The sequence below is a fragment of the Pongo pygmaeus genome, chromosome 18 (assembly GCF_028885625.2).
Source record: "Pongo pygmaeus isolate AG05252 chromosome 18, NHGRI_mPonPyg2-v2.0_pri, whole genome shotgun sequence".
NCBI lineage: Eukaryota > Metazoa > Chordata > Mammalia > Primates > Hominidae > Pongo > Pongo pygmaeus.
Window position 1 is genome coordinate 26,324,283 of NC_072391.2, and position 20,802 is coordinate 26,345,084.

The window sequence follows — 20,802 nt, forward strand, 5'->3', positions numbered from 1 at the left end:
GGTGCCATGTTGTGTGCCTGTAGTCCCAGCTGCTTGGGAGGCTGAGGTGAGAGGATCCCTTGAGCCCAGGAGTTTAAGGCTGCAGTAAGCTGTGATGGTATCACTGCACTCCATGACAGAGCAAGACCCTGTCTCAAAAATATATATATAGGGCCAAGCACAGTGGCTCACGCCTATAATCCCAGCACTTTGGGAGGCCGAGGTAGGTGAATCACCTGAGGGCTGGGAGTTTGAGACCAGCCTGGCCAACATGGCATAAACCCCATCTCTACTAAAAATACAAAAATTAACTGGGCATGGTGGCACCTGCCTATAGTCCCAGCTACTAGGGAGGCTGAGGCAGGAGAATCACTTGAACCCAGGAGATGGAGGTTGCAGTGAGCTGAGATCACGCCACTGCGCTCCAGCTTGGGCAACAAGAGCGAAACTCCATCTCAAAAAAAAAAAAAAAGAAAAGAAAAAAATATATACATATTGGCCACTAATTTAAAAATAAACTGTACAGTCTCATGACATCATGCATTTAGTCCTTGAGCCCAGCTCACCACTTTGAGCTTTCTCTCAACTTTAGGAGTGGGGGTGGCCTTCTCTGGTGACTGTCCTTTTGTGTGATTGGCATCCATTTCTCTGGCTTCAACTTCCGCCCACACACTGTGACTCAAAATCCATAATTCAGGGGTCCCAAATGCAAGCGTCTCTGTGTGGGTCAGACGCTACTCTGTGTATCAACTAATTAGCTCATCTGATGCCCTCCTAAACCTTCGACACCGGTGGTTCTTGAACTTGGCTCCACATAAAAATGACCCAGGCAATTAGGTCAAAATCACTGGGTGTGGGGCCTGGGGTTTTGTTTGTTTGTTTGTTTTTTGTTTTTTGAGAGAGAGAGTCTCACTCTGTTGTCCAGGCTAGCGTGCAGTAGTGTGATCTTGACTCTCTGGAACTTCCACTTCCTAGGCTCAAGCGATCCTCCCACCTCAGCCTCCCAAGTAGCTGGGACCACAGATGCACACACCCACACCGGCTAAATTGTGTGTGCTTTTGGTAGAGACGAGGTCTCCCTAGGTTACCCAGGCTGGTCTCGAACTCCTGAGCTTAAGCAATCCGCCTGCCTTGGCCTCTCAAAGTGCTGGGATTACAGGCGTGAGCCACCGCACCCGGCAATGGGCATTCTTTTTTTAAGTTGCGCAGTGGTTGTGAAGCACAGTGAAGATTACAAACCATTTTCTAGCTCAGGGTTTCCCAACCTCAGCACGACTGGCATTTTGTTAGTTCTTTGTGTTGGGTGCTGTCCTGTCCTGTAAGACATTTAGCAGCATTTCCAGCAGATGCCAGTAGCCCCTCCCTCCCAAGTCATGACAGTCAAAAATGTCTCCAGACATTGCCTAATGTCCCCTGGGTGGCAAAACAGTCCTGATACCGCTGTAAAAGGAGGGACAAATTATCCCTTCTTTAAGATGAAACAAGCTTGGAGGAGCAGCTCAAAGTCACACAGCAAGTGTCATGGAGTCTCCTCAGGAGGGGAACTGGGACAGGGACGGATTCCTGCAGCCTGGGGCAGCTGTGTGCCTGGAGGACTTGGTGGATAGACTCACAGGACTGTCTGGTGGCAGGAGCTGCAGGAGCTCGGGCGCCATCCAGCCTTCCGTGCCGGGGATGCCGGAGTGGAGGCTGAAGCTACAGCGGCCAGCAGGCAGCTTCTTGCAGAGGCCGAAGTCTGAGAGCACCACCCTGCCCAGGCCCTGGCTGTCAGGCCCGGTGATGAGAATATTGCCTGGCTTCAGGTCCCGGTGCACTGTGGGAGGGGAGCAGAAAGAAAGCCGGCTGCTGAGGGCGGAAGACAGGGGCTAAGGACAGGGAGCGGGAGGCAGGGGCAGTGCGGGTACCTATGTGTAAAGAGTGCAGGTGGGCCAGGCCAGACATCAGCTGCTGCAGCACTACCTCGGGCTCCAGGCCCCCGCGATCCAGGTCCGGGTTTTCTACGTACTGAGCAGCAGCAAGGGCCAAAGCATCACTCTCCAGCCCGGACCTTCCCACCCACCCTCCCTGAACCGCAGCTCACCTCCTGCAAGGAGGCCTGGCAGAGCTCCAGGGCAATGTAGTGGAACTGGGGTCCCCGCTCGGTGCAGAAGTAGCGGAGCACGTTGGGGTGCCTGTCAGACTCCTGCAGCAGTTGAACTTCCCGCCGAACCAGGCCAAAGCACTCGCGGAGGAGCCGCTTGACAGCCACTGCCCTTCCCTCAAACTGTCCCCTGGAAAGTGGGTGATGGCAGAGGCAGGGGGGCATTCAGGGAAAACAGATAAAGGGCCGGACATGGTGGCTCACACCTGTAATCCTAGCACTTTGGGAGGCCAAGGCGGGCGGATCACTTGAGGTCAGGATTTCGAGACCAGCCTGGCCAACATGGTGAAACCCCCATCTCTACTAAAAAATATATAAAAATTAGCCAGGCATGGTGATACACACCTGTAATCCCAGCTACTGGGAAGGCTGAGGCCCGGAATTGCTTGAACCTGGGAAGCGGAGGTTGCAGTGAGCTGAGATTGCACCACTGCCCTCCAGCCTGGGCAACAGAGCAAGACTCAAAAAAAAAAAAACAGATAAAGGAAAGAGCAGGACTGGCGAGGAGTGAGGGATCAACCTGTACCCACCTCGGGGAGTCTTTGAAAGAATGTCTCTCCAGGGGACAGTGCCCATGAGGGCTGTGAATGCCATGTCCCCAGCTTGGCTCCTGGCTGCCACTCACCGGAAAACGAAAGTCCCACCTGCCCCGCGGCCCAGCACGTCCTTGGGATTGAAGGAAATCTTCCCCACTACGGTGAGTTGCTCAGCTGGGGGAGAGGAGGGTGGTGACTCAGGGAGCCTTTGCCCACCTTTGCTGGCCACTGGCCCAGTCCAGACTCACCTTGACCTTTTCTGGGCCTCCACCCTCCCATGCTCAGCCTGGTGCAGTGGGTAAGAGCAAGGGCCCAAGTGTCAGACTGTCTCGGTCCAATGCCTGGTGCTGCCACTGATTCTTTGTCTACTTAGGCAAATTCCTCACTTCTGTGCCCTCAGTATTCTCATCTGTAGAGTGGGGAGCTAAAGCTAAAGAGCCCACACAATATTATTGTGAGGATTAAATGGATATATAGAAAGAACGGGTGGAGGTGATGTTTGCTATATTATCCTCTTTTATTTCTCTCCCTCTTTCAGTATCTTCTGCACAGGTTTGTTTTGTTTTGTTTTGTTTTCCCTTTACATCCTCTGCCATTCTGCCCATCTCCACCAGTTGTAATTGAATCCTTTTAATTGACACTGAATCAGCTTCAACTTCAAGGTAAGGTGAGTTCTGGCAGTTGGAAGAGTGATGAGAGTGAGTGTAGCCACAGAAAAAAGACCGGACAGAAGCAGTGGGCATTGGATGCTAACCTGCCCAGAGTTAGTTCTAGGGCAGCAGGGATCCCCCTAGAGGCCTCGGTTTCCCATTAGGATGGGTGGGGTTGGCTCAGGTGGGCAAAGATCTGTAGGTTGGGACAATTACTGCCCTTCTCTTTGGGCAGCCTGTGAAAGACGTCTCACTCTGACCCTGGCAAATCTGGGCAGGCTGTGTCCTGCTCAGCTCCAACGGGCACTATTCATATAGCAAAACATATATGGCACCCTAGAGTTGTGCAGTGCAGTGCAGTGGTCCTGAGAACACTCTACTTTATAAGAGTTTTTAGCTTCAGTTTTTACAATCAGCTGTAGGAAGAGTAAATGAAAATCAGCATTAGGGCTGGGCACCGTGGCTCACACCTGTAATCCCAGCACTTTGGGAGGCCGGGAAAGGTGGGTCACTTGAGTTCAAGACCAGCCTGGGCAACATGATGAAACCCCATCTTTACCAAAAAAAAAAAAATTAGCCAGGCATGGTGTTGTGTTCCTGTCATCCAGCTACTCGAGAGGCTGAGGTGGGAGGATTGGCTTGAGCCTGGGAAGCAGAGGTTGCAGTGAGCTGAGATCACGCCACTACATTTCAGCCTGAGTGACACAGCAAGACCCTATCTCAATAATAATAATAATAATAATAATAATAATAATCAGCATTAGGGATCAGTGAGAAAACACCAAGTTGCACCTTAGCATTCCTCTGGATTATTTGCTTAGAGTTCACACTCATCTGTCAGCAAGATGCAGGCAGTACCTTTGGTATACACTGGACTTTCTGGTGTAGATGGGCTCAGGCAGGGCCTTGCTGGAAGCACATCACCCACACGTAGGAAAAACAGGCAGATCAGAGAGCAGGGACAGAGCTGCTTAAACGAACCCTGCTCATCTGACTGCAGGTGACAGTCACCCTTCTGGGCCCTCTTTGTGTTACTGGCTCTGCTGGACTCAGAGGCTCTTGTGTGTCTGCTCTCAGTGCTCTCGGCATGGAGTAAACACTTGCTTAGAGTTTCCTGGATTAGATGTTCAGAAGCACTCTCGAAGAGATAGGCCAGACTTAAGGCCACAAAGGCCTTCAATGCAGATATAATGAGCTGGGGAGGCTCAGTCTGCACACACAGATATTTGCCATCACTTTGCTCAGCCTTTTGCATAATTATAATGGAGAGGCAGCAAATGTGGGAGTTTTTGTCGTTGTTGTTGTTGTTTTAGAAGCAGGGGCTCACTCTGTCACCCAGGCTAGAGTGCACTGGCGTGATCATAGCTCACTGTAACCTCAAACTCCTGGGCTCAAGCAATCCTCCTGCCTCAGCCCCCGAAGCAGCTGGATTACAGGTATATGCCTCCATGCCTGGCTAATCTTTTTGTACTTTTAATTTTTGTAGAGATGGGGCTTCACTATGTTGCCCAGGCTGGGCTCAAGCAATCCTCCCACCTCAGCCTCCCAAGTTCAATTCTAAAGTAATCAAAAGTTGTCGTGTCAGGGAGAAAGGGCATACAGTCAGAATTACCTCTGGAAATCCTGAATACACATGATGGAGTTTGCTGCTTCTTCTACACAGGTTGGGGAACACTTACAGTCAGTCACATTCTTTCACAGGTATTTGCTAGGTAATGTTCAAACAGGGGCACCATCCCACAGAAATTAGGGCACTTGCTGGAGCCAGCCGCATGCATCTGGACTCCTGAGCTGCCACTTATTAGCTTTGTGAGCCGGGGGTAAAGATGGGAGTTGTCACTAGACCTTTCTGCCTTAGTTTCCTCTTCCATAAAAGGAGAATTCTGTAATAAAATTTGCCTCACAGGAATGTTATCTCATGAGTTAATGCATTCAAAGGATTCAGAACAGTGCCTGGTATAGCCTGGTATACAGTAAGTGCTATAGAAATGTTATCTCTGGTTCAGGCTGGATTGCATCCACTTGTTATTGAATACATGATGCAGCCAGAGGTCCTGAGGGAGGCCCAGCCAAACACATGTAGATGAATTTGTGTAAGTTTTTGTTTTTGTTTTTTGTGGGTTTTTGTGGGTTTTGTTTTGTTTTGAGGCAGAGTCTTGCTCTGTTGCCCAGGCTGGAGTGCAGTGGCGCAATCTTGGCTCACTGCAACCTCTGCCTCTTGGGTTCAAGCAATTCTTGTACCTCAGCTACCTCCCAGTAGCTGGAACTACAGGCACCCACCACCACACCAGGCTCATTTTTGTATTTTTAGTAGAGATGTGGTTTCACCACATTGGCCAGGCTGGTCTCAAACCCCTGACCTCAAGTGATCCCCCTGCCTTGGCCTCCCAAAGTGCTGGGATTACAGGCATGAGCCTCCGTGCCCGGCCAAATTTATTCAAGTTAAATGAAAGTTGGCTGTGACTCCACTGTGTTTTGTGAACCATAAAACAGTCCCTGAGGACTTTGACAAGAATGACCCTGGGGAAAGATGGAGTCCTGGTTGTCCAGGTAAAGACGAGCCAGACTCAACTTGAGTCAGAAGGTCCAGGGAGATGGGCGTTTTGGGGTACAGTGGGGTGAGTATTACTTGGACCCACCCAGGGCCAGTAAAATGACAAAAACTACAACAGCTCAGGGCTCAGGAAATCCTGCTGCAGGGCCCTCTAAAAGAGCTGACCCCTGAGGAAGGGGAGCTGTTTTCCTCTGGGCTAAGGCACAGTGACCACAGAGGCGGACATTGCAAACAGCACTGGAGTATCAAGCCACGTGTGGCATAGACTTCCGCCTGAGAAGGTGATGGCAGGGTGGGGCCAAGGTATGAGGAAGTGGCTTGAGCAGTGACTAGAAGGTGCCAGCACAAGTTCACAAAGACAACCAAAAACATGAGCCTAGCCCAGAGCCAATCAAGCAGAAGTAGCCTGGGCTGATTGGTAAAGGCATGCAAGAAGCCCCCGGAACATTCCAGATGCCAGAGGAACCTTGAAAGGTTCACAGCTCACTGCAGCCTTGGCCTTTTGGACTCACGCAATCCTCCTGCCTTAGCCTCCTGAGTAGCTGGGACTACAGGTGCACACCACCACACCCGGCGAATTGTTTGTATTATTTGTAGAGACGGGGTCTCCCTGTGTTGCCCAGGCTGGTCTCGAACTCCTGGCCTTAAGCAGTCCCCACCTTGGCCTCTGAAAGTTCTGGGATTACAGGTGTGAGCCACCGTGCCCAACCTAAAAGGGCTTTAGTCTTTAAGGACTAAATTGAGAAAAGATAAGAAAAGCGCTTAAAAAATAAAAGGTACTAAATTGTACAAAGGTCATTTACTATTACTGTTCCCAAATATAACATCATTTTAACATGAATATTAATATTACCTAAGTATTATTTAATAATAATGATTGTGACTTCTCATGATGAGATGATGTAATGAGCTGGATATTATTATTCCCATTTGACAAACGAAAAAACTGAGCTCAGAAGAGGTAAACAGAGAGCAGCCTTAGATCTATACCCAGTTTTATCTACACCCAGGTTCCTTGAAAATAATAATACAATAATGAGCTGGGCATGGTGACTCATGCCTGTAATCCCAGCACTTTGGGAGGCTGAGGTGGGAGGATCGCTAGAGGACATCAGTTCAAGACCAGCCTGGGCAACATAGCAAGACCCAATCTCTGCAAAAAAACAAACAAACAAACAAAAAAAACCCAAAAACTTTAAAATTAGCTGGGCATGGTGGTTTATGCCTGTAGTCACAGCTACTTGAGAGGCTGAGGAAGGAGGATTTCTTGAGCCTAGGAGCTTGAGGCTGCAGTGAGCTATGATTGTGCCACTGCACTCCAGCCTGGGCAACAGAGCAAGATCCTGTCTCCAAAGAAATAATGATGAAAAAATGACAGCAGACACTCCTAGAGTGCTCAATTACATAGGAGGCTCTACTCAAAACACTCTTTTTAATTCATGTAGACCTAACCACCCCACTATAGTGGCTTTTAATAAACCAGCTTTGCAGTTAAATCTGCCCCTTGCTTTTCTCTGTTCCTGACTGCCCTGTCTTGTTTACTCAAGCTCACCTTCAGGGTCGTCGAGTGGCTGGGCTTGCTTCGAGGGACTTTGAAGCCTCTTCTGGCTCCTCCGGGTGGCCCCTGAGTTCAGGGACTGGGCATCCTGGGAGATGTGAGCAGAGTCTGCAGATGCCAGGGGGGTCTCCTGCTGCTTCTCCACCACCTGCGGCTGCTGCTGTAACATGAGAGCCTAAGAGAGCTTTGTCCTGGCCACGCCCTGCCCCGTGATGGGCCCAGTATCTGTGACTGAGATGGCCTCACCAGGCAGCATGAACTTACAGAGCAAGATTGCAGGGGCCTGGGGAGCTGCTGGGAGGGAGGCAGGGGGCAAAGTCAGAGCTGGGTAGAGGGAGAGAGTTGCTGAGTGGTCTCAGAGAGGAGAAGCAGCATTGTCCCCAGATAGAACTGAGGTCAGGGCGGTGGGCCTACCTGCCTCATCACAAAGAGAATCCACCCTCCCAGGAGGACAGCAGTGAGGCTAGCTGCCAGCAGGTCTTGGGGTCCCAGCCCCAGGTAATAGTCTGGAGTTTTTTCTTCTGGATGCAGCTCAGAGTCCCAAAGTTTCTCTCGGCTCAGGCTCAATAGCTGGGGATAAAGGGCCCTTCACTTTTAGCACCTCCTTCCACCAGGGAACCCCTAACTTTTCTTCAGCACCCAGCATAGGGCTGGGCTTAGCTGAAGGGGCAGTGAGTGGTCTGTGTATGGTGGGAAACGTGGCACTCTCCACAGTGCTGAAACATCATGTTGCCCAGAATGGTTTTCTAAACCTACCCAATGACCAGCGTTTCATGGGATGTCACTAAAAAATACAGGTACTCTTGGAATGTCACTAAAAATATAGATATCCACCTCCAGAGATCCTAAATGCGTTAGCGCTGGAGTGGGCTCCCAGGTGATTCTGATGAGCAACCGGATTTGAGAATTATTGCTCTAGGCCATGGCTGTTCCTTCTAACCTTGAGCTACTTACTAGTGATTTTGGTCCAAACCGCTCCCAGGAGCACATGCTTTTATAGTTTTTGTCTTCAGTGAATATTTTACAATTTTTACACTGAAGAAGAATAAAGAAAATGTGACCTACGTTTCATGATTTAAACAGTCAATGTCCTTTTTTTTTTTTTTTTTTTTGTAAGAGACAGGGTCTCACTGTGTTATCCAGTGCAGTGGTGTGACCATAGCTCACTGCAGCCTCAAACTCTTGGGCTTGAGCGATCCTCCCACCTCAGCCTCCTGAGTAGCTGGGACTACAGGTGCACACAACCATTCCCCACTAATTTTTTATTTTTATTTTTTTGTAGAGATGGGGTCTTACTATATTACCCAGGCTGGTCTCAGACTCCTGACCTCAAGCCATCCATCCTCCCACATTGACCTCCCAAAGTGCTGAGAATATAAGCATGAATCACCATGCCCAGCCACTTTTAGACACTTCTAACGTGTTTCTGGCAGTAACAACAACAACAAAAAGTTTGTCTTCTGGGAAATTGTGTGAGGTCAATTGCCCCACCCCCGATTGTTATTCTTAGCAGCCTGAGGAAAAGGTCCAAGGGCTATTCCCCCATCTGCTGGGGCCTCCCTATCCCCCACTCTCTGCCCTTCCAGCACTGACCTCCAAGAAGAAGGCTGGGGCCTGGGTATTCTCTGGAGGTCTTGTCTCTGCAGTTCCACTCCCCGGGGTGGGATGGACCCTCAGCATGGTGGTGTGCAAGACTGGGGGTAGCTCGTGGTGTCCTAAGGTGGGGGGCAAAAGCCATCAGGCTGAAGGGGACTTTAGCTTTCCAGCTCAGAAGCTGGGCTCACAGGTTCTTTATCTTCATCTACTCCCAATTTGAGCCAGAGGATCTCACCAATGAGCAGCCACTGGCTTGGGAGGGCCACACTGCCTGAGGGATATCTAACAGCAGTGCTGGGTGAGCCCTCTCGCTCTCCTGAGACTTGGAGTGTCACCTCATCTGTGGTGGGGCCATCTGCGGGGGCCAGGGTCAGTCCACGAGGCTATGGCAGAAGATGGAGAGCCATGAGTGAGGGAGGTTCTTCTCCCATTCATCCTCTTTCCAGCCCACTCAGAGACCACTTCTTACCACCAGGGCCACTCCTGTGTGGACCAGTGCTTTAGAGACATAGAAGCCAGTTTCATCCTTCCCCACATACAGCGTCATCCTAGCGGGAGAGAAGAAAAAGAAGAGAAGAATGAATGCTGGTGATGGGTAGTTTCAGTTATGAAGGTACTCATGCCCTTGTATATTTCCCTCTCACATTGACTCGCTTAGCCATGAGACTTGCTTTCATCATTTAGACAACAGCAAATGTGACATAAGGAGAGGCTTGAAAAGTGCTTGTGCCTTCAGACTTCCTTATGCATTTTTCTTTAGACCCTGAGACTACCGTGGGAGAAAACCCAGGCTAGCCTGCTGGGGTGTGAGAGACCTCTTTAATCCCCCATAGGCCAAACAGTCCATCAACTACGAGATAGGTGAGTGAGGCCATCCTAGATTCTCCAGACTCAACCAAGCCATGAGCAGACTGCAGAAAAACCACCCACCCCAGCTGACCCACAGAATCTTGAAAAATAATAAATTGTTGTTTTTTAAGTTCTCTGTTTTGGGGCAATTTGTTATGAAGCTAAAGCTATAAAGCTGATACATGTTCTATAGTCATGATTTCAAATCTGTGTCTAACCCAGACCTCCTTCAAGAGCTCAATTTTCTAAATATAAACTCATCACATCATTCTTTACTTCTTCCTCCTTCTCCCCCACCTCCTCTAGTGTTCCCTGCCTCTGAAAATGACAGTACCCACTTGCTTCTAGAAACCTAAGCATGATCTTTGACTCCTTGTTCACAATAATCAAACTCCCTAGTCACCAAATTTTTACTGGTTCTTCCTTCTAATACATCTTACACTCCACTTATTTTCCTCTCTCTAGTTTCTGCTCTAGTATAAAGTATCTTCATTTCTTGCCTGAACAAATCAATATTCCATGAATGGTCCACTTCTTTCCATATACCACTCTAAGATATTCTTTCTAAAATGAAAATATGATCAAATCACTTCCTTCCTTAAAACTCTCTAGTGACTTTTTAACTTTAGGAGAAAATGTCCAAGCCCTTTAAATGATCCTACAAGATCTCTTCTTAGCTTATAATCTCAGACTCTACTCCTTTCTTAGGTCTGTATTTCGGTCTTATTTAATTTTTTCCTGTTCCCTGAATTCTATGCTCTCTCATCTTTCTCATTTCCTATTCATTTTTTAGGTTTCAATTTAGATGTTCCTTCCTCCAGGAAGCTTTCCATGACTGCCTCCTGTCCCCAGTCTTGATGTGGGTACTCTTCCTATACATTCCCACTGCATCTTATACTACTCTCATCTCATCCTTTATCATATCAGGTTGCAATAGTCTCTTTACATATCTGTCTCTCCCATTAGACTCGGGTTCCTGAGGCAGGAACAATGGCTGGGTTATTTGCTATTGTACTCCCAGACTCTAGTGAGACTGGCACACAGTAAGTGCTCAATTAATATTTGCAGAATGAATGGAATGAATAGATGATCCCTGAGTTTCCCAAGCTGCCTACTGGTTTCTCAAGATGGGGACACTAAGGTGTTAGATGCAATAAGGTTGTTATTTAAAGTATTTAACAATCCAGAAGGCACAGCTCCTACCAACCAGAACAGATTAAGACCTGGAGTCCCCCTCTGATATGGTTTGGCTGTGTCCCCACCAAAATCTCATCTTGAATTCCCATGTGTTGTGGGAGGGACCCGGTGGGAGGAAATTGAATCATGAGGGCTTTCCCATGCTGTTCTCGTGATAGTGAATAAGTCTCCCAAGATCTGATGGTTTTATAAGGGGGAGTTTCCCTGTACAAGCTCCTCTCTTTGCCTGCCCTCATCCACATAAGACGTGACTTGCTCCTCCTTGCTTTCTGCCATGATTGTGAGGCTTCCCCAGCCACGTGGAACTGAAAGTCCAGTTAAACCTCTTTCTTTTGTAAATTTCCCAGTCTTGGGTATGTCTTTATCAGCAGCATGAAACAGACTAATACACCCTCCTAGGCCAGATCTTACCCTATGAGTTGCTGAACAGTGGGGGCTACCCAGGGGTTCCCAGGGACACTTGGAGGGTAGCACAGGACACTGGTTATTTACCAATCAGTTGGGTAAGTAACCAATTTGAAATGTTTTGACCCCTGGTTCAGCTGTACTGGTGTGTCACAGCTGAACATCTTGCCTGGCCATCAGACCCGGGTTGCAACACTCCCAGATGGCTCCCTCCCTGGGCCCCAGGCACAAACACCTACAGCAGCTGGGTATCCAAGGCAGAGAAGAGGGTGGCTGCGTCCTGGGGACCTGAGGCAGGCAGTCGGATGTGGCCCCAGCGGAGGGCGAGGAAATGCAGAGTGTCTCGGGCCAGCGTGAGATGCGGCAGCTGGCGCAGGCCATCCTGGTGCCAGGTGTAGACACCCATCACAGGCACGCCCAGGTCCTGTGTCCACAGCACCGTCCCGTTTCCTGGGTCCACAGTGAGCAGCAGGCCCATCCCACAGGATGCCAGGTGGCTCATGTCTGTTGAGAAAGGTGGCTGGGGAGATGTGGTTGGAAGCTCTTCTAAGAGGGTCCAACGGTGGGCCCTCTGGGTGAGGGGTTACTCTGGTGTGTGGAGATCACATGGAGGGTTATCAGGACATGAGAAGATTCGTTGGAGTTCATGGAGTCACTTTGAAAACGAGGCCATCAGTCAGGGTCATTCAAAGGTGACTCAGATGTGTGGGAGTCAGTTTGGGTCACTTAGGATGGTGGGGTATTGCTCATGGTCAACATATGGTCACCTAGCATGGATCAATCAGGGTGGCCTGGAGGCATTTGGGTCACTTGAGAGTCACTTAGAGTGTGAGAGGGGTCAGTTGGGGCAAGTAGGTGACCTCACCTCTGCTGAGGTGACCTGTGTAGGGTCTCATGCAGAATGATGGAATCAGGGCTTGAGGAGGCCTTAGGGGCACCTGTAAGGTCACTCAGGCAGTTGGGTATCAGTCATAATATCAAGGTGGTGGGCCAGGTGTGGTGGCTTATGCTCGTAATCCCAGCACTTTGGGAAGCCAAGGCAACACTTTGAGACCAGCCTGGGCAACATAGCAAGACCCCATCTCTACAAAAAAATTAAAAGATGAGCTGGGCTTGGTGGTACACACCTGCAGTCCCAGCTATTCAGGAGGCTGAGGATAGAGGATCACTGGAGCCCAGGAGTTGGAGGCTATGGTAAGCTGTGATCACGGTACTGCACTCCACCCTGGGTGACAGACTGAGACCTCATCTTACAAAAAATGGTGGGGACTGGTCAGGGTCACCTGGGGAGTCAGTCTATGGAAGAGGCTACTTAGGGTCAGCTTTCAGGGGTTATATATTGGGGTCAGTTAGGACACGCAGAGATTGCTCAGGGGCTGTTTGGGGTCACTCTGGATGTGGGAAGTCATCCAGGGTTACCCTGTTGGGGCCACTTGTAGTATAGAAGAGTTAGCAGGTTGAGGGATTGGTCAGGAGGGTCAGTCTGGGTGTCGAGGGAGCCACTTGGGGTCAGCCATCAGGGGTGTGCCATTTAGTATATGGGGTTCCTGGAGAGGTCAAGTGGGTCAAAATGTGGCTGGGAACTGGTCATGGATGATGTTCAGGGTTCCCTGGGTTGGGGACCTTGCTCCAAGATGGGACCAGAGAAAGGTGGAACTCACATTTCCCAGGTGAGCCATCCATGGGGGGCGCTGAGTAGCGGCGGTAGGTGGTGTTCCAGCGCAGGGCTGGGGCTCTTGGGTCATGCATGGTGACCGTATACTCTGGGGATCCCAGAAGCAAGATTACCAGGAACGTCCATGTAATGCTCCCTCCAACCCCAGGGGCCATTTATCTTGTAGGAGTGAGGGTTTCCTGAGCACACAGCCTAGAGACCTGGAAGCCTGTGAACATCACAGTGGCAGACTGGAGCTGTCTTGTTTACAGCTCTATCCCTGGCTCCTAGTTCAGTGCTCTGTAGAATGTTTGTTGATGACTAACAGACTGACTGTCCTGAATTCAACTTGGTTAGCCACAGCCAGATCTCAGCAGAGCAAAAGGGGAGGCTGCCCAGCGCTTGAGGAACAGCTGGGGCCCGACTCACGTGTTCGGCCAATGTAGAGGCGGGGGGTGGAGGGACCCTCTGTGGTCAGTGTCATCTGGGTCTCCCCTGACTCAGGGTCCACCACAAACCAGGCATCCTGCTTCCGGCCTGTGGAGGTGGAAAGTGTGTTAGCTCTCAAGTTGGCATGGGAAGAGGTGTGGCCTTGCCACTCTTGTGCCTAATTAGCCTGTCACGACTTAGATCCCTACCTCTGCTGGCTGAAACTGGACCCCACAGGCTGAAGAGATGCTCACCTGTGTAGAAGACCCCATCAGAGCTGCGGCAGGGAGAGGCATGAACCAGCTCAGGGATGGTGAATGGCAGTTTCTAGGAGAGGGAAAATTTCCAGGAAGGAGTAAGAGCAGAAACACACAGTGCTCACTTTGCCAGGTGAGCCAATTTCCATAGCAACCAGTTAACAGGTATTACTATCATTTCCACTTTTTAGGTAAGGAAACTGGGGCTTGGAGAGGCCATGTAACTTGGCTAATGTCACACAGCTACTAAATGGCAGAGTCTGGCCTTGAACCCAGGCAGTCAGGCTCCAGAGCCAGCACACTGAATCATTTTGCTACACAGCCTCTTGAGGAAATGCAGAAATTCCCACACCCAGTGTCAAGGTACCACGAGAGCCACTTGCTCCTGGCCTGACCTGACCTCCTCCTCAAAAACTTGCACTGGGGCGGCCATGCTGGCTCATGCCTGTACTCCCAGCACATTGGGAGGCTGAGGCAGGAGGATCGCTTGAGCCCAGGAATTCAAGACCAGTGTGGGCAACACGGTGAGACCTTGTCTCTTGCTGAGCATGGTGGCGTGTGCCTGTAGTCCCAGCTACTTGTGAGGCTGAGGCAGAAGGATCGCTTAAGCCCAGGAGTTCAAGGCTGCAGTGAGCTATGATTGTGCCACTGCACTCCAGCCGAGGCGATAGAGTGAGATTCTGTCTCTAAACAAAATAAAATGAAACGAACAAACAAAAAAAAACCCGCACACACATCAAGTGGGGAGTTTAATTCCAAAAATCCAAAACAACTCACACGAATACTTCAAAACTGTCAACAGCCATGAGAGACTCACAGAAGTGAAGGAGTTGTTCTAGAATAAAGGAGACCATAGCCTGATGCTGGCTAGGAGTGGAGCTCCATCCTCCACCCTTCTCTGCTCTGCTTTCTCCCCAAAGCTGGGCCTGTCTGGGTTATGTCTGTGGGCACCATGTGCTCTGGCTTCCTGCTGGGTTTGGATAATGGGGACAGGGTGAGATCAGAGTATGCCCTGCTGTCCTTGTCACAAAGTCCCCACGGGCTGGCTGTATCCCTCCACCGAAGCCCTGAGGTCCCATCGGGTGGTGCTCTCGGGACAGCTCTCTCCAGCTCCAGGCTGCTGTAGCTGCTCCCTCCTAGCCTCCAGAATTAGGGCTGATAATGTCACCCCACTGTCACAAACCAAAGGCTACTGCATGATATGCTTTGGATTTGTGTCCCCACACAAATCACTTGTTGAATTGCAATCCCCATTGTTAGAGGTAGGGCCTGGTGGGAGGTGATTGGATCATGGGGCCAGATTTCTCCATTTGGTGCTGTTCTTTTTTTTTTTGGAGACATGGCATCACTCTGTTGTCCAGGCTGGAGTGCAGTGGTGCGATCTTGGTTCGCTGCAACCTCTGCCTCCCGGGTACAAACGATTCTTCTGCCTCAGCCTCCCAAGCAGTTGGGACTGCAGGCACGTGCCACCACATCTGGCTAATTTTTGTATTTTTGGGTAGAGACGGGGTTTCACCATGTTGGCCAGACTGGTTTCAAACTCCTAACCTCAGGTGATCTGCCTACCTCGGCCTCCCAAAGTGCTGGGATTACAGGCATAAGCCACCGTGCACAGCCAGTGCTGTTCTTGTAATAGAGTTCTCACAAGATCTGGTTGTTTAAAAGTGGGTGGCACCTCTTCCCTTTCTCTCTCTTGCTCCTGCTCTGGGCATGTAAGACATGCCTACTTCCCCTTCGTGCCTTCTGCCATGATTGTAAGTTTCCTGAGGTCTCTCCAGAAGCAGAAGCTACTACACTTCTTGTACAGCCTGTAGAACCATGAGTCAATGAAACCTACTTTCTTATAAATTACCCAGTCTGAGGTATTTTTTTTTATTATAGCAATGCAAGAATGAACTAATATACTGGACTATCCCTTGTGGTTTCCTATACTCTGCTCACACTTGTAACAAAATGTCCTCAAACTATTCTATTTGAGTATGCCATGTGTTTGCAGCTGAGACCTTGCCTGATTCACACTAAAATTTCTTATCACTTCACCTTCCTAAATCATATACTTAAGACTTTTCTAGCAGGCTTCACCTGACATGGTTAGAATTCTGACAAAGAACTGGGTGTGGTGGTGTGTACCTGTAGTTCCAGCTACTCAGGATACTGAGGTGCGAGGATCGCTTGAGGCCAGAAATTTGAGGCTGCAGTGAGCCTTGTGATCGTACCACTGCACTCTAGCCTGGACACATAATGAGATGCTGTCTTTAAAAAATTTGTTTAAATTTAAAAAAAGGAATTCTGACAAAGCACATTCCACCCCATTCAGAGTCCTGATGTGGAAGATTGCAAAAAATGGCCACAGATTGCTTTTCATCTTGTATTCATGTCTGTGTCTGTGTCCCTTCACATGGTGAGTTTTCAGCTCCTTCCATAAAGGATGGAATCTGTTTTTTCACCACTGGATTCTCAGCTTGGCCATGTGACCTGCTTCGGCTGATGAGCCATTAGCAAATGTGACACAAACAAAAGCTTGAAAAGTGCTTATGTATTGCTGCTTTGGGGTCCCTTGTTGCTATCATGTGAACAAGCCTAGGCTTGCCTGCTAGGGATAAGAGACACATGGCCCAGCCACCCCTGCCAAAAACCAGCCAACTACCAACCAACTTTCAGAAACACAGCCATCCAGTTGACTAGCAGCTGACCACACATGCATGAACAAGTTCAGTCAAGACCAGCAGAAGAACCACTGTGCTGAGCCCAGCCTAAATTGTCATCTCACCAAATTCTGAGTTGAACAAATTTAGGTGATGTTTTAGTTTTAAGCTCTTGAGTTTTGGGTTGATTTTTATTTAGCAAAAGCTAACTGGTATATACATTTTTCTTTAAAGCCCTCAGAGTCCTGGAGAAGGCCCTGGGATACTTCCAGCTTGATAGTCAGATTGCCCGCAGACACAGCCAGACCTCCCCTTACCACCCTTTCAACAGGTCCCTCAGACAGCCTTCTCACAATGTGCTGAGTCCTGACTTACATCCTCTGCAGGACAGGAGATACTGACCATACTGCTTCTCCACCTCTCAGTGCTCCAGCTGACGAAAGCCCTGGCCCTCACCCATTCCTGAACACCATGGGATACAAACCATTAATCCCTGTTGTTTTTGGGTCCCCAACATGTACAGGCTGCCATCAGCTGGGTCAGAGAGAAAGGCCATTCTGTGGAGCAGAGAGAAACAAGGAGACCAATGGATGCTTGCCCCCCAGTTTCATGAAGGATCCAAATTCCCTCCAACTTCTCAGCTACTAGGAGCCTGTTCTTGTAGGAAACACCATGGGGCTCCAAGACCCTCCCCCATATCACATCCAGAGCCAATTCTCTTCCCTTATTTCCAACATGTCCCTGCCCCACATACAAACTCTCTCCAGACAACTGTGAGTCCCCCATCTCCCAGCAGCCTCCTCCTTAAAAGGCCCCAGGTTCACTTACTCTGTGACGTACATTGGTCCTTGGATGACGGGGTCTGCAGGGACAGGGACACAGAACATAAGCAGCTCCCTCCAGACTCCACTGAAAAGCACAGCTGATATTCACTGAGCTATGGCATGACTGTAATGTCAAGCACTTGTCGTGAATGTAATGCCATCTTCCCAAAAACTCTGTCAGATAGGGTTATATCCTTTGCCCCATTTTACAGATGAGGATGTTGAGGATCAGAGAGGTAAGGTGAGTTTCTCAAGGCCACACAGCTGGTAAGCAGTGAAGCTGCCTGTAGATACCAGCTTATTGGATTCTAGAGCCCATGTTCTTATTCTCTATGCCACAGTGACTCCCCCTTCACCAATCTATGGGCCCAAGGAGGGAGGAGGGACCGCCTCTTGCTCACCGTCCCTCAGAGTCCACTTCAGGTCCCCTGTCTGCTTGCTCAGTGCATGGAGACTTCCATCCAAGGTGGACACCAGCAGGAGGCTCTCTGGCCTGAGAGTATGAACCTGCGAGGGGGTAGAGACAAAGTCAGCTCTCTGAGGGGTCTGGGACCACCCTTTGCTCCTGTCCCAAGCAGGGTTGGCCATGACTCCCCTTCCCCCAGATGGGGACGCAGCAGGGGAAGAAGGGTGATTGGGGAACGTGCTGGTGTCACTCATCATCTCTTTAACCCTAGAGAGGGGTTATAGTGGGAGCTGGGGGCTTCTGAGGGGAGGTTTTGGCTCCCAATGTATTTAAATTCCCAATTACTTACCTCCTTCCTCAATTCATTCTGGTTTTCCAAAGAAGACTAAAGGCCTTTACAAAATGACTTAATTGTTTGTTTTGTTTCTTTTTGTTATTGTTCTTGTTGTTTTAATATAAGACAGGGTCTTGCTCTATTGCCCAGGCTGGAATGAAGTGGCACAGTCATAGCTCACTGTGACCTCAAACTCCTGGGCTCAGCTGATCCTCACACCTTAGCCTCCCAAGTAGTTGGGACTATGGGTGTGTGTCATCACACCTGGCTAATTTTTGTATTTTTTTTTGTAGAGATGGGGTCTTGCTATGTTGTCTAGGCTGGTCTGGAACTCCTGGCCTCAAGCGGTCCTCCTGCCTCAGCCTCCCAAACTATTGGGATTACAAGCATGAGCCACTGCACCCATTCTAAGACTGGTATTATTAGTTTTCCCATTCTACAGAGGAGGGAGACTGAGGCTCAGGAAAGTTAGGTCATTGGTTAGGTCATTGGCATAATGCCACAGAGATAATAAGTGGCAAAACTAAGGACTTGAGTTGCTATCCCTCTGATTCCTATGCCTGGCCTCTTTTTCCTCTGCCACAATGTCTACCTCTTTTGGGATGCCCCTTTCTGCCTCCCCAAACCAGCCCAGCTGGTTTTGGTGCCAGGCTCCAGTGGGTCCCCTGACCCAAGGCTGGGGGGTGCCCTTGGGAGGGGGGGCTGGAGCCACCCGTACTTACATCTGGCGCTCCTGGGCTCACTCACCTGCTTCAGTCCCTCCTTGAGCAAACAGGGTGAGGCTGAGCTCCCAGCAGGAGGCCTAACATCCGGGTGGCCCAGCCGCACCCCTATGGGCTCTAGAATGTGGCCTTTGTGGCCACATCCTGCTTCAGGACCCTCGGGTTTGGGGCTGAGCCACTGGTGTTGAGTGGAGAGTCAGGAAATTATCTGCTAGCCCCTCTTTCTTTCTGGGCTTCAATTTTGTCATCTGCAGCATGGCAGGAGGGAGAATGGTCTGGAGAAGAGGCTGCAGATTGGTTGCCCAGAAATGAATTTTATTTGACCATCTAGTGCTTAAAAATTTTTCAATTAGCTGCCAATTTTTAAAAAAATTTGATGATTTCTACAAAAAAAAACCAAGATTTCAAATCTTTCTCATTTCTAATTTTTCCGGAGACACCCGATCTGGCCACACTGGGCTTGCATTCTTAGCTGGCAACCATGAGGTGGACCCATGAGGTGGAAGCTGGGAATGAGAGGTGCCTAATTCTACCTGATCGCTTTTGCCCCATGGGGGCTCCAGGCGGGACACCTGGATTCTTAGGCCAGGCGACTTTTGCCTCCTGGCTGCATTTCTGTAAGACTCTCCTACTCCTGGCACCGTGGGAGCAGATACTGACACTCCCAGCTCATTTCTCCCATAGGTTCTGAACTTGGGGTGCAGCCATGGGTAAGGGGACCGCATTGTAAAGCCTCTGAAATTGCAAAACTGGGCGTGCAGGCGCATTTCTCAGCAGAGGGCCCTAAAGTCAATCATATTTTCAAAGGAAGCCAGGATCCCCAGAAGTTTTAAGGGGCCTGGCTTTCGTGCCCGGGTGCCCCCCTCCCCCAGACTACACCCCTCCCTGCAGAAGAGGCGGGGTGCTCGGTCTACCCTTGCCTTTCCACGCTGGCAGATCTCCCCAGCTAGGTATTTGTTGGGGGCAACTGGCGGCTCCCCAAACCCAGGAGGCTTTTACTCCGTCGGGGCCGAGTTGGGACCACCCAGGCGTGAGGGAGGGAGAGGTGCCCCCGTGGCTCCGCCGCGCCCTCGCCCCAGGTGCGACGCCGCCCCCTGCGCGCCGCGACCCGACTTTGGGAACTTGGCGTCGGTCTCTGGCTCTCACCTGTGGACTCAGCGTCCCGAGCAGCAGCGCCGCAAACTGGAGCTGGAGCCCCAGCCGGGGCCACGGCCTCGACCCCCTGGCCGCACTCGCCATAGCGCCTGGGCAGCTGCACGGCTGGCCAGGTCCCTCGGTGCCTCCAAGGGAGCGCTCTGTCCCCGCCCGACCCGGAGAAGACTCCGCCCCTGGCTGGGCCTGCAACCCCAGCCTGGAGTCCTCGCCGATCCCCGCCCGCCCTTCTCATCACACTCCCAGCCGCATCCTCGCTTCCCAGGCACCACACCAAACACGGTGGGGCGCTTTCCTGGGAGAGGGATTTTACTGAGCCCACTTATGGAGAACTTACCATGTGCCGAGGACCGTGCCGGTTCATCATCAGCTCCTGGAGTCCTCACTGCACCGCAGGTACAAGCGGAGGCTGAGAGCCGCAGTCCCAATACAGATCCGCCTGATCTCAAAGCCTGCGCTCTTCATCACTGCACCAGCGGATCCCGCTGGGCTATCAGGAAATAGAGATTAATTGGTGAATTCAGTCATTCGTTCAATAAATATTTATTACGGGGCAGGTAAGTGGCTCACCTCTGTAATCCCAGCACTTTGGGAGGCCTAGGAGGGAGGATCACTTGAGACCAGGAGTTGGAGACCAGCAACATAGTGAGACCTCATCTCTACAAAAAAAACTGGCCAGGTGTGGTGATGTCCACCTGTAGTTCTAGCTACTCCGGAGGCTGAGGGGGGAGGATCGCTTGAGCCAGGAAGGCAAGGCTGCAGTGAGCTATAACTGTGCCATTGCACTCCAGCCTGGGCGACAGAGAGAGACACAGTCTCCAAAAATAAAATAAATAAATAAATAAATATGCATGTATTTATTTTTTGAGACAGAGTTTCGATCCTGTCACCCAGGCTGGAGTGCAATGGCACGAT

At 50.3% G+C, this 20,802-nt stretch overlaps 1 protein-coding gene across 2 annotated transcripts in view; it reads right to left on the reverse strand.

The window, feature by feature from the left end:
* The window catches only part of ERN2 (endoplasmic reticulum to nucleus signaling 2), a 22,842-nt gene extending 2,832 nt beyond the window's left edge, over nucleotides 1–20,010 (reverse strand). The window contains exons 1-17 of one of the 2 annotated variants that reach the window (XM_054452988.2): nucleotides 19,882–20,010; nucleotides 17,675–17,780; nucleotides 17,278–17,311; nucleotides 16,934–17,006; nucleotides 13,802–13,874; nucleotides 13,548–13,655; nucleotides 13,126–13,227; nucleotides 11,704–11,968; nucleotides 9,483–9,561; nucleotides 9,249–9,396; nucleotides 9,011–9,132; nucleotides 7,832–7,987; nucleotides 7,412–7,577; nucleotides 2,745–2,829; nucleotides 2,060–2,249; nucleotides 1,884–1,983; nucleotides 1,593–1,792 (exon numbers count right to left, since the gene is read on the reverse strand). In XM_054452988.2, the coding sequence (XP_054308963.2) occupies nucleotides 1,593–1,792; nucleotides 1,884–1,983; nucleotides 2,060–2,249; nucleotides 2,745–2,829; nucleotides 7,412–7,577; nucleotides 7,832–7,987; nucleotides 9,011–9,132; nucleotides 9,249–9,396; nucleotides 9,483–9,561; nucleotides 11,704–11,968; nucleotides 13,126–13,227; nucleotides 13,548–13,655; nucleotides 13,802–13,874; nucleotides 16,934–17,006; nucleotides 17,278–17,311; nucleotides 17,675–17,780; nucleotides 19,882–19,974 (2,100 nt within the window). In that variant the 5' untranslated portion in view covers nucleotides 19,975–20,010. The remainder of the gene's footprint in view (nucleotides 1–1,592; nucleotides 1,793–1,883; nucleotides 1,984–2,059; nucleotides 2,250–2,744; nucleotides 2,830–7,411; nucleotides 7,578–7,831; nucleotides 7,988–9,010; nucleotides 9,133–9,248; nucleotides 9,397–9,482; nucleotides 9,562–11,703; nucleotides 11,969–13,125; nucleotides 13,228–13,547; nucleotides 13,656–13,801; nucleotides 13,875–16,933; nucleotides 17,007–17,277; nucleotides 17,312–17,674; nucleotides 17,781–19,881) is intronic. The other variant, XM_054452987.2, reaches the window with a different exon arrangement.
* Nucleotides 20,011–20,802: the final 792 nt, after the last annotated feature.